This window comes from Cryptomeria japonica, chromosome 5 (assembly GCF_030272615.1).
Source record: "Cryptomeria japonica chromosome 5, Sugi_1.0, whole genome shotgun sequence".
Classification (NCBI taxonomy): Eukaryota; Viridiplantae; Streptophyta; class Pinopsida; order Cupressales; family Cupressaceae; genus Cryptomeria; species Cryptomeria japonica.
Genome location: NC_081409.1, coordinates 474,818,908 through 474,832,560, shown reverse-complemented (window position 1 = coordinate 474,832,560; position 13,653 = coordinate 474,818,908). Strand labels below are relative to the sequence as shown.

At 42.3% G+C, this 13,653-nt stretch overlaps 1 protein-coding gene across 3 annotated transcripts in view; it reads right to left on the bottom strand.

Annotated features, from left to right (window-relative positions):
• The window catches only part of LOC131049864 (uncharacterized), a 268,522-nt gene that overhangs the window by 170,273 nt on the left and 84,596 nt on the right, over positions 1–13,653 (bottom strand). For all 3 annotated transcript variants that reach the window (XR_009106814.2, XM_057983957.2, XM_057983949.2), the window contains exon 3: positions 12,889–13,186. Coding sequence is in view for 2 of the 3 variants with exons in the window: in XM_057983957.2 (XP_057839940.2) it covers positions 12,889–13,186 (298 nt within the window). In the remaining variant the exon portion in view is untranslated. The remainder of the gene's footprint in view (positions 1–12,888; positions 13,187–13,653) is intronic.

Sequence of the window (13,653 nt, the reverse complement as noted above, 5' to 3'; positions counted from 1 at the left end):
GCACGGTGTGGCGTGGTTTTTTCCTTGCGTGGCCTGGCGTGGTTTCCTCGGCTGCTTTGTGCGGCGTTTATATTTCCGCGGGCCTTCGATGGCTTCCACCGCACGGTGGCTCCACCGTCGGTGGTCCCACCACACGATGGTGCCACCGTCGGTGGTCCCACCGCAAGGTGGTGCCACCGCACGATGGTGCCACCGTCGGTGGTTCCACCGCACGGTGGTTCCATCATGCGGCGATGCCGCCTTCGGTGGGCCCACCGTACGGTGGCCACTTTTTTTACTTCTTTTTTTTTTTTTTTTTTTTTAATTTGTTGTCAAATTTTCTTTTATATATATTTTTTCAGATTTTCTTTTATATATATATATTTTTTTCGAATTTTCTACTTTTTAGCAGCGGCTGTCTGACTGGGGGTTCCTGGTTCCCTCCGTTCGTGATAGACCTTCAGTTTCGATCCATTGACTGCGTCTAGTATCTCCTTCCCGTCCAGCGTCCATAACTTTATCGCCCCGTTCATGTTGACCTCACGTATCCAGAAGGGCCCTAACCATCGGACTTTGAATTTCCCCGGCTTAATTTCGTTTCGTCCATTATATTTCAAGACTAACTGCCCCGGGGTGAACCTCGCCCGCCGAATGTGTTGGTCGTGCCAATGTTTCCTTCGTTGCTGGGCCACGTCTGTCACCCATTGTGCCATCAGCCTTCGTTCATCGAGTTTGTTTAGAGCATACAGGCGCTCCCTCAGGCTCTCCATATCGCCAAGTTTATTCTCCATTGCAATTCGAAGACTTGGCACCATGAACTCCATCGGTACTACCGCTTCCTGTCCGTACATTAATTGAAATGGTGTCTGGCCCGTCGTTACTTTGTAGGTGGTGCAGTATGCCCATAACACCGACGGTAGTCGCTCCTCCCAATCTTCCTTTTCTACCCCGCACGACTTATAGATGACCGAAACCAGAATCTTGTTGGTCGCCTCCGCTTGACCATTGGCCCTTAGGTAATACGGACTGGACAAGGAGTGAAAAATTTTGAACTCCGTCGTAAGGAGTCTCACCACATGGTTCACAAAATGGCCTCCTCTGTCACTGGTTATCTGGAGCGGAATTCCATATCTCGTGATAATTTGTTCGTAAATAAATCTGGCTGTACTCACCGCGGTGTTATCGGGTAGGGCCCGTGCTTCGACCCATTTTGTCAAGTATTCCGTAGCTACCACAATGTATGTACATCGCCGCGGTCTGCTAACTTTTAAAGGCCCCACAAAATCAAGCCCCCAACGTTCGAATAACTCTTGTGCCGCTGAAGGGTTTAATGGCATGAAGTCTCGTTTTAGTGGTTTTCCGGCCCTCTGGCATGTATCACAGCTTCCGACCCATTCTCTGGTGTCGCTGTGTAGCGTTGGCCACCATAGTCCGGCTAACAGTACTTTCCTGGCCGTCGTGTCCGGCCCCATATGACCTCCTGCGGGTCCTTCGTGTGCTTCCTTCAAAATCCCCGGTATCTCTTCCTCCATCACGCATCGGCGGAGTACTTGATCTGTCCCCATTTTGTAAAGGAGTCCATTGATCAGTTGGAACGTTCGGCTCCTTAGGACCAATTTGCGTCGTTCCCCTGGTGGCATGTCCCGAGGGAACTGGGACGTCGATAGGTACTCGCCAATACGAGTGTACCAGGATGGTAAAACCGCAATCCGGAATAAGTGTACATCCGGAAAATCATCATTCACCCCCTCCGCTCGTTCTCCCGACTTGATTCATGACAGTTGGTCAGCGATCACATGGCTCTTCCCTGGCCGTACTATAATGTTGAATGTGAATTCTTGCAGTAATAACAGCCACCGACTCACCCGTCCTTGAATACTAGGTTTATTCACCAAGTACATCAAAGCTTGGTGGTCTACATAGAAGGTGAAGGGTGTCGCCAACAAATAATGTCGGAACTTATGTACTGCGTAAACCATGCCGAGCGCTTCCCGTTCAGTTGTGCTGTAATTCCTCTCAGCTTTCGAGAGTAGTCTACTGGCGAAGTAGACCGGGTGATCCAACCCATGATTCCAAACTTGTGCTAATGTTGCACCTATTGCATAGTTGGAGGCGTCGACGTGCACATGAAATTCTCTGTCCCAGTTTGGGTAGGCCAATATTGGTGCCGCCAACAGTCGTGATTTCAGTTCCTCGAAGGATTCCGACTGCGCCGTTCCCCATACGTACGGTTCCCCTTTTCTTGTGAGGTTATCCAGGGGGTAAGATATCTAGGAGAAATTTTTTATAAACCTTCGGTAATATCCGATGTGTCCCAAAAAAGATTTTACCCCTGAGACATCCTGTGGGGGTTCCATCTCCACAATCACCCGAACTTTATCCGGGTCTGTTTTAAGTCCCGCTTTACACACTATGTGTCCGAGTAGTCTACCCTGAGGTACCAAGAATCTGCATTTCTTAGGGTTCAGTGCGAGTCGTGCCCTTCGGCACCTGTCCATACATTCTCCGAGTGCCTTCAGATGCGTCTCCTCCCCACTGTAGATGGACCAATCATCCAAGAACGCCTTGAAGTTACCCACGGACATCTTATCAAAAATGTGGAGAATTATTCGTTGGAACATTGCCGGAGCATTGCAGAGACCGAAGGGCATCCGGTTGTAAGCATATACTCCGTCCTCCACCACAAATGTCGTCTTCAGCGTATCTTCCTCCGCTATTGATATCTGATTATAGCCAAAATATCCATCCATAAATGAATAGATTTCATGGCCGGCCACCTCTTCAAGAATAGAGTCCGTGAACGGTATGGGAAATGGATCTTTGATGGTGACTTCATTGAGTCGCCGGAAGTCGACACAAATCCGGATCTCGTTACCATCCTTTTTGAGACATATTACGATGGGGGATACCCATTCGCTATTCTGCACCCTAAAGATAATCTTGGCCTCCAGCATTCGTTCAATCTCTTTTTGTACTTTTGCAGCATAGTTTTTATTCATCCTGTACGGTCGCTACCGTACTGGTACTGCGCCTGGTACCAACAGAATACGATGAACACATAACTCCAGTGGGACTCCCTTCAAATCCTTATAAGTCCATGCGAATACATCTCTGTACTCGGTGAAAATCTTGAATGCGGCCGTTTTCAGCACTGGGTTCCAGTCATCTCCTACCAGAATGATTTTCTTATCCGTCTCCGTACCTAGATTCAAAGGTTTCACCGTCGGTTCTTCATACTTCATGGCCTCCTTGTTTCTAAATTGATGTGCAGGTACGGTGTCCATTGTAGCTTCTTCTTCCTTATACTCCCCGTATTCTGGAGGATATTGATCTAGCTCCTCTCCTTCTCCTTCGACGCTTAATACGTTACAGGAGGGTGAGAACATCTCATAGTCCTCCTGCTGCCAATGGAACAATCCGTTTAGTGAATCTGTGTCATCCTCTGAACAGCAACCTCCGATTTTTAATATGCCTTCGGCATCTGGGTCCATCCCCTCTCTCCCTTCGTCTCGTGGGTCACTTTCCCTCTCGGATTCAGATCCCGAGGAAGAGGCAAGTTCCTCGCTCACCACTGCGTCCGGAGATCAATAGTGGATTTCTTGCCTCCGCTCTCCATCGAGGGTGTATTTCGTTTCCAGTTGTGGTTTGCTTTCGCTGCCACCAACCATCCTCTTCCAAGTATGGCGTCATACCCTTTCTGTTTCAAAGGAATGACCACGAAGTCAAGTACAAAAGGTTGTGCACCCACAGTGACTTGCTGTGCCATCAACATGCCGAGGGGTTTAATCCCGTGCTGGTCTGCACCTAGCAGATTAAACGTAGGTGGCCACAGAGTGGGCTTTCCTAGCTTTTTCCATGTGTCCTCCGGAAGGACATTTACTCCGGAACCGCCGTCTACTATAGTATCCGTCAGGATGGTGCCCAGGATACCCATCTCCACCACGGCTGGGTGTCGGCCATTGTTGACGGTAAGTACAACTGGATTTGTTGCCGAGTTTCCTAGTATGGGAGCGTCCATGTCTCTCGGTTTGGGTTTATCAACCTTTGTGCCCAACAACACTGTCCCCAATTGCGGTATGGTGTGTAGGAGGTCTTCCAGTTTCACAGGTACCTCCATTTGGAGCATCTGTCGTACAATGTTCCTCTCCGTGTCTATGCAGTAGGGTCCAGATGACTCGTGTGTCTCTCCCCGTTGGGCTTTCATGGCCCTTTCTATTTCCTCCCTTGCCTCCGTCATTCTCTGCTTCTCCGTGCGGGGATGGGGGTATCGGGCTTCCTTTGCCTGCCCTCGGGTACGAGCAAGGATGGCTTCTTTACCCCGTGTGTTGCCTTCGATATCAATCAGATTGGCCCCTATGCCAGACTTCGGACAATCGGCATCTTCATGGTCACCGGGGCCACACCACCGACATAGCTTTTGAGCGGTGTCATTGTTATTACACTCTCGTGCGTAATGACCCCATTGATTGCAAGCCCTACATTGAATCATCGGGCGTCCCTTTGCATCGTATTGGACCCTGTTTCTGGTGGAGTTATTATTATTCCCCCGTCTGCCTCGTCGGTTTCCTCGGTAGCCTCCGGAAGATGCATTATTGTTTGAATCCGATGTGGAGGGCTGCTCATGTGCAAAGAGCACTTGCTGGTTACGTGCCTTCAAATTGTATGGGCATTCCTTCGTAGAATGTCCCATGATCTGGCAGATGTCACAGAATGCCTTCTTGGGACAGGCACCCTTTGTGTGGCCGCTCTCCTTACAATCCGTGCACCACAGTTCATCATCCTTGCTTGTGGCCCCCTTCATTGTCTTAAACTCTTTTAACATCCGTTCCATATCCTTCTGAAGGGCCGTGACTTTCTTCTTCGGCTTCTCATCACTGCTACTCTCTTCTTCCGACGTATCATCTTCAAAGGATGATGAAGATCTATTCTTCTTCTTTTTGGCCGTCTTATTTTCACTTTCCAAGTCCATGGCCCGGTTGTATGCATCATCGTAGGATGTCGGAGGCACAATTTTCATCTTTCGTCGTAGCTTAGGGTTCAGACCCTCGACAAACCACCACTTCTTTAAGCCATCAGCCGATTGGCTTTCCATCTTTCCGACTAATTCCTTTAGCCGGCGGCCATATGCCCGTATGGTCTCCTTCTTTCCTTGCTTTGTTCCATAGATTTCTGAGACTATCTCATTATCATCTCGGAGAAGCCGAAATTCCTTCTCGAATGCTTTCTTCAATTCATCCCACGTAGTTACCCCGGTTTTATCCAAGTCTGAATACCAGTCAATAGCCACTCCTCTCAGTGTGGCGGGGAACTGCTTCATCCATTCATCCTGGTCAGTCACCCCGTTGGCTGTCCAAATGGTTTCGCAGGTACGGCAATGCCGTGCGGGATCATCTTTGCTATCCCCGTTGAATTTGGGCAACTTCTGTTTGGTCGCCATTGATGGGAGTCGTCCACTTGGAGGTGGTTGTGGCTGTGTCTGCCCTCCGGCGCTACTCCCTCCGATGCCGCTGATGTCTCTTGTGGTGGTGACCAAAGGTACGGTGTTTTGCCTTATACCTACCGTGCGGTTAGCTTCCCCTTCGCCGTCACCCGTGCCCGGCTCCCTTCGGTGATCCTCCCTTTGTGGCGTGAGAGATAAGTTTTTGAACCGATCTCGAGTCTCTTCAACTAGTTCTCTCCGTAACCTAGTTTCCTCCAGAAACTCTTCGAGGCTTCTCGCTCTACAGTAGTCTAGCGACGCGTAGAAATTCCCCTCGGCTTCTGCACCTTCCGTGACACCTCCTTGGTTCCCTTCGGGCAACCCTTCGGCAGGTCGTCCTTCGGCAAGTTGCCTCAGCCTCCGTCTACGTTCTACACGTTGTTCCAGAATCAAATCCTTCTGCGCAACCTCCCACTCGTCGGTTTCTAATTTCTTATTTCTGTCTTTATTCAATAAATTGGGCATTAATTGTGGTACAATTTCATGTTTCACAACACATAAACCAAAACACAACACGTCTTTATTAATTCATTCTTTTGTATACAATCAACATAATTCTTCTGCTTCTAACAGTGTTCTTTATTTCTCTCCCTTCACAATTTAAGGATTATTTGTCCTTCGTCGGTCTTCCCTACGTCCGTCATCCTGGCGCTCATGAAATTCTCGTAAGATTTGCTATCGTCGGTTCTCACGGTAGGTGTCTTCTCTGCGGTTTTGAAGAGCCAAAAATGCTTGAGCCAGAAGGTTAGGCAAATTGCTCATTAACTGATTCACCACCGGGCTTACACCAAGCGCGCTCCACACAGCATCCTCTGGAACAGCCTCAATGGTGGCTTCCCTCCGTACGTGTGTTTCGATGGCCGCTTGAAGGATGCAAGAGAAATCTTTTGAGTGCTCGTTCTCCTTCGAACAATTCTTGGTGATCCTCGTCAGGGTTACTGCTCGTCCCCTCGGGCAATGGTTGTCCCATTATCCCTGTGCCATGTAGTATGTTCCCGTCCCTCCCGAAATAATTTCGGCAACGGCGCCAAATGTTTACCTCACTGGGTAAACAGGAAGAATACAGAAACTGAACAGCAATGCACAATGCAAATACCAAAGAAGTACCAGAATAAGCTTTCCATTAATGTCAAGAGATGTTCATATTATATTCTGTCGTCCACATTACATGTCCTCCAACACCCGGAGGTGGTACAATATATGACAGCCGAAGGGGTGCGACACAACCGTCGCGACTCCAACTACCTACCCGTCGGCTAACTGACTATCAATAATTAACATTACTAAACTATACATTTTTTCCGATAACAGAGCCAACCATGCAGCGCATCAGGTTGTGAGCGCAATTGGAGTATGTTTGAGCACATACACTCCAAGAGGCGCAATAGATTATCTGTGGAGAAGATGAATGATCTCGTCTTTGTTCACTACAACCTCCGCCTGAGAATGAGAAAGAATGCAATAGTTGACATGTCTCCTATCATTCTAGATGAGGTTGATCTTGAAGCAAAGTGGGCCAATGAGAATCAGACAGCTCCTGGGACTCCTACAGCCGTATTTAGTGATGATGACATTGATTGGATTGACCAGGTAGATATAGAGGCTGACGCTGTAGCCATGGCAGAGGAGGAGCAGAGAGCACGAGCAGAGACAGGAAATACTGAGACTTAGAGTGACACAGTTGTTCCTGATGTTGGCGAGCATGACACAGTTGTTCCTGATGTTGGTGAGCATGGCATGGTGTCACGGGGAGCGACTATGGCTGCTGAATCATCCAGGACCTACTTTAAATGCCTTCGCAGGGGGCTAGGGCGAGAGGGTGCAGTTGCACGGCCCTCTGAGCCATAGGCTTGTACACTTGTAGTTGTATTTAGTATTTACTATTTACCTTTGGTATTTGTATGAAACATTTGATGATGATCATATGATGACATAGATTTTTTAATCCATGAGTTTTGTAATATTGTATACATTTGACAATATTTATATATCTATGTTTGTTATTTTCTTCAGCTACAATTTGCGTTTATGCTTATGTGATTGATGTATACTTGTGTATGTAATCAAATGAGCCGAGTTTGATGATGTTTTTGTGTCTTTAAGGTGTATTCAATAAAGGGTGTCTGAAACAAGTTTTAAATCTTTAAAAATCTCTAAATTTCTTGAGTTTTTCACTTTCCCAAGTCCAGCCGAGTCTGGAGCCGAGTCTGACACCAAGTCCCGAGTCCGAGTCGGCCTTGCCGAGTCCGAGACTCGTTTCTTTGCTTGAAATAGACAAAGGGGATATGGACATGTTTCAATTTGCAAAAGAAAACATCACAAAAGGGGTCTCAAAAGATCGAGAAGAGAGCATTGTCTTAAAGGAAGAGGACAAAAAATTAAGTGCTTACATTGTCTTAGTATTTTAATTTGTCCATTTCAGGACAACTCAAGCTGGAACAATATGTGAGGAAATCCTCTCTTCAAATCTCCAAGGGAAGCTCCCTGATCTAATCTACTGCTAAAATCTAAAACAAATAACTAGACTGCTACTTATTCACATTGTAGGGTTTTTCAAGTAAACAAAATGATTGAAAACAATCTACACCTATCTTTTTGAACTGAGGTAGGTGCACAAGGCAAAGTGCTTTATCTCACTGCAAGATTTTATGTTTATGCAACTAGACAATAATACTATCTACCAATTAAAGCAGACATTAGCAGATTCATGTTAAAAAAATATTGGATTTGAATTAAAGAAACGGTATCAATGACAGCAATGAACAACGCATAAGATTGAAAAGGAACAATAATCCAAAAGTATACAAAGCTATGCAGGACAGAAGATGGATTGTGTGCAAAGTTAAACATGGATCTTCTTATACTTGACAAACTAAGAACACAATAATCCAACTTCAAAACTTGAATGAAAACTTCTACAGCATTATTCTAACACAAAGTCTCCATACATTCTATGTGCTCAAGGAACTTACTTATAAGTTCTCTAGGAGAAACTTCTAGTTAAAATAATAATAATCATGCTTTTAAATTTGCTTTAAAACCACACTAATCTTAATCCTCTGTAAAGGGCAATAACTTCAATACAGCCTGAAATAAGCTTATATCTGCTTCAGAACCTGTCTTCCTCCTTGAACAGGTCAACTAGGTCAAAGGACAGCTAAGAGTATACAGAAAACTAAAATTTCTGTTGTAAGTATGATAGGGAAGTTTATCTAGTCAATACCATCCAAAAAGCATGAGCTCCTTTGAGTGTTTGGGAGACATTGACTGCATGCAATCCTCTTAAGTTGTAGCCACTTCTGGGCATTGTTTTAAACTAGTTCTGCCACTTCAAAATGGCTCTTTATCACTTAAACTTTCATTTCTCCTTCTAGGTGCAGTTCTACGTTGTATTTGCAAATTTTGGCAAAACTTTTCAGCTGGCAGCACCACTTAAAAGTTGTGATTTCTCATTGCCGATCAAATGTTGCAATCCCATTTCATGTTGATCATGCTATTGCTCTCACTCTACCATCAAATTCACCATTTTTAACTCGCACAACCCTTGAAAAAGAGTGCCTCACTAAAACTTAGTCTTTATTTCTTCCTCTGACACAGTTTAGGCTTGTTTCTACCATCATTTGACCTTGTTAACTACTGATATTCTTCCTTCAAGTCTAAACCTTTGACATTTCATCATTTTCCTTCCTGTGCTGGAGCCCCCAAACCATTGAAAACTTGATCTCTGTCATTTAGCATTCCTTGATATGATAGAAATGATATTTTTACAAAAAATAATTTGACTACAGACAGTTTTATAGAGGTGCCAATATTAGCACTGACACAATTACATTTGCTCAATCCATTGGGTAAATCTAGTTCTTCTTCACCACACAAAGTTGCAGAGGGAACTCAAAGAAAACAATCAGGAGGTTTGGTTTCATGCAGAAGAGGTACACAATAGTGAATTAGCCGATTGTATGATAGAGGACAAAGACTACTTTGGTGAATTATATGAGCTGTTGAAGAACATCAAGGGAGCAAAAGAACAAGTTACAGAGTTAGAAAATGCCATGTGTACCGAACTTTTAGCTTGCATAAATCTTATCAGTCATTTGGAGCCTACTGCATCTATGGGCATGAAGGAGCTAATCAAATTGTAAGTAACTCTTCCTGACAATGGATACTAAGTGTGAGCCAAAACGTTGAGCACAAAAATACACAATTTAAACCAGTCTTCTTCCAAAATGAATAGTGGCATTTCAGTTGGTGATACTGTGATACAGCTCTAGGTGCCTGCAATTCAGGTAACCAGAGAACATATCAATAAATTGCAGACTGTGAGACAAGCTACTGTTAATTTTGGTTCACCTATTAATGGAGAATAATTTGGAAGAAAATTTGAATTTGATTAGTTGGTTTGAGAAAAACTTGGAAGCTCTTCTTTTGGTCCAGATAGTATGACAATGGATGAGTTAATGAACCTTGCAATGAAATTGTTCATAGAAGAAATGGAGACATCAGTTATCTATAATTTGATTAAGAAAGCAAGAGCATTGTACATAATCAGCTTGCCAGAGAAAGAGTCGTTTCCATGCCTTCAGATGATAGAAAGAAAAGCTTCATACAGAAATCTCAACCTGCTGAAGATAAGGACAAAACACTAGCTGCAAATTCTACAAATTCAAAAGAATTGTCATATTAGCTATTTATAGCTAATTCTATAACTAGAGGGATCATATTTTTGGGCAAGTTGTTCGGGAGCTTACTTTTAGGTTGCTTTAAGTGATGTGTTAATTAAGCGTTGTTAAGATTAATTTTATACTTAAAATTGCTTCATTGCCAGCTTTTTCAATAGTTTTTAGTGTACTAAATCAACCATGTCCTATAACCATAATCTCTTTTTTGGAGTTCAATTAACCAACAATTTGAAAAGAGGATAGATATAATCCATGTTCACATATATATTAAGACATGCAAGCATTATATAGCTTCTCAGGGTAAATTAATTCAAGTTTTGAACATAGTTGTTAGTCTTTTCTTGTTATTTGTACTTAGTTCCTATCAACCATGGGGAGTGGATAGTACTGGTAGGAAGTTTCAGTTAATGTGTCAAGATGAGATGAGATAACCAACTTCCCAACCAACCAACACCACTAGACAGCACTTCTAAATATATGCAGGCAACCTGTAATTTGACATTAAAATTGCTCTACATGATACCATAAGCAAGCTCTTTGAAAAGAAAGAATAACTGTAGCACCTGTAGCTTTATTCACTCATTAGGTTCTTAGGAATGATGGATCTATTATATATGCAATATAATCATCACCTTGTTACCTGCAAGAATGCTAAATATTCAAAAGTCCTAAAATAAAATCAGATGTGTAGTCACCAATAAGATGTACATTTTTATGAATGTATAGCCAAAAGGCACAAGGGAGTCACAGGTTATAGGAAACATTTTAAGGGTTAGATTACACTTAAAACATTTTTCCTATACACACACGCACAGGATTAAACTTAAAACCCTATATCACTACGTCTTAATATGGATCTGATATGCACCAAGAGATAACCAAAAGACAAATCTGAGCCAATCCTTATTTTTTATAGATGTTGTGGTGGCATTGTCACCTAGCTAGCGTATTTTGGATGGCTATCAATGTATGTCAGAACAACATTAAGATGAACCTGTGCTATTCACAGACTTTTCTTAGCTCCTTCACTGTTGCACTCCATGAGTCCGTAGAGATCATTGTAATGCAGTTACCTAAATTTTTGTGTAAGAACCCCTGCTTATTCTGCCCTTAATTTTCAGTTTTGATGGTTTGGCATTTTGTCAAACACTTGGCATGCCAACCTCTGAATTCTGATTTTTCTGGGTTTGATATGAATTTCTGAGTTTTGTTGTTTGAATTTTGGATTGATTGTGTTGCAATTACATGTACCAAATAAGAGAGAACATAACAAACAACTTAACAATACCAAAGGAACCCTTTATTGGTGAAATATGAGGTCTAATTACAAATAACTCAGGTATTTATTAGACTGTAACATCAAGTACAAACCCTAAGTATTTGAGTGTTCAACAATTACAACATACCCAGATGATGCATAACTCCAATGGCAATGAGATGAGCAATGTAGAAGACCATATGATAATGAAACAAACTCAAATCTAGACTCCAACATGTCTGAAATTTCTGCTGCAAACACTGTTCACGGCATTGTTCATGAACAGCTCGCATTACTGTTCATGGCACTGTTCACACATTGTTCATGTCACTGCAGATACGCCCAAACTAGGAAAGATCATATGGATTCATACAACCTCCAAACTGCACATTAGCTCCATCATTGAATCCAGAACTATGTGAATAAGCTCAAGTGAATTCTGAATGAATCCACCTCTCAAGTAGAGTTGGGTTTCCGTCCAAACTACAAATTCCCAAGGGTTTTAGTCCTCGAAATGGTGGTCACTGTCACACCAGCAACTATGGAGAAATTTCAAGAATCAAATGGTCACATATTATGAGTCTTGGAGAAGGACGAGGCTCCTTTATAAAGACTTTCCAAACCGTTTGTGAGCCTCCACTCTCAATGTGGGATTAAAAAATCACTTATTTTATATACTCCTTATAAAGTCACTTTATGACTTATTATCATTTTTATAAATAAGTCACTTCAATTTTATAATTTTATTTCATAACATAAAGTGACTTTATAACTTTATTATTATTTTTATAACTTAAGTCACTTTAATCTTTTTACAATTTCATTTTATAACATAAAGTGACTTTTCCCCTCCAAATATTAATATTAAACCCAATAAAATAATATTTTGCCTTGTTATTTCTCCACCAAAGAAAATTAATGACAAGTCCAGCTTATCACCCCTTATGTCTCCAAATTAGCCTATCGGGATGATGTGAAATAGGCTAATCAACTCATGTGTGATTTCTGAGGAAAAGGGGACATTACATTTTGAGCCTCCAATGGATCACCTTCTTCAAAAAGTTTGATTTCAGTACCAGATGCTTGTAGTATATTTTCTCATTTTAATTATTACCAAGAGTTACATATCTATTAAAGCATCAGCCGTAATATTCACCCCCTTTACCCCCAGCACACACACACACAACAAAATTCCAAGTTGATCTGGGGTTTAAAATGCACCTCTTGGCAGAAAACATCACCAAGAGCGAAAATGTTTATGACGAGAATTAAGATTGTTATGAAAAACATCATTCTAACAAAAGTAGTGGCAAAATCATTCTATTGAGAGACCGTGTTAATCTGATTGGCATGCATGCTAGGCATAAATATATTCCATGCATAACAAGTTCAATGATTCCTATAAACTTTATCAAAATGCTACCATATTCATTAAAAAGTATCATAGGTAATAAACAAACTGATTAGATGTTTGGTCAAACAATAATTCTTACCACAAATTGAATCGAAGAAGGAAGAGTCAAATATATTTTCAGCCTCCATACTGAACTTCACATTCAGTGCACGTACTTGGGCTGCAGGATTGATTTTTCGCAAAACCCTCGATGCTGAGGCTGTTTTCAGTCTCCCCAAGTCATCTATTTGGTATAATACCTGATTCGACAGGTTTGGCTTTGATACATTATCCATATCAGATACTGTTATGCTTCCATTTGGGCTGCAACCAATACCCATTAATACCAGATTTTTCATGACTTCACATCCAATCGCCCCTGCACCTACAACTAGCCACTAGAAGGGCATAACAAATCAACACTCGAGTATCAATATTCTATTTGTAAAATGTGCAATCATACACTAAAATCCAATTCACATCTTGTTGACAATTTTTAAGACTATAAAGTAGAATAATCTACATAAGAAAACTGAAAAGGTCTTAAGCTAATAGAGCCATCTGAAATTTAACATTGGTCAAAAATAAATAGACATCACAAGGAGCACAATTACAAAGATGTCATATCCACCATACTACTACTTGCCACAGAAAACAAAGATATAAGTGCAGAGGAACAGGCAGTTAACACAAATCAAATTATACTTTTAATCGCAAGGGCATCAGAATCTATCCAGTTTGATGCAACAACAGAATCTAGACGAAAAGATTGAAAACAAAGTTCCAACCCCCTTTGTTTTCAAGCACGGTGTTAAGACTTGGATTCAGCAAGCTGATTTTTGACTGACTCGGACATTGTCAAAAA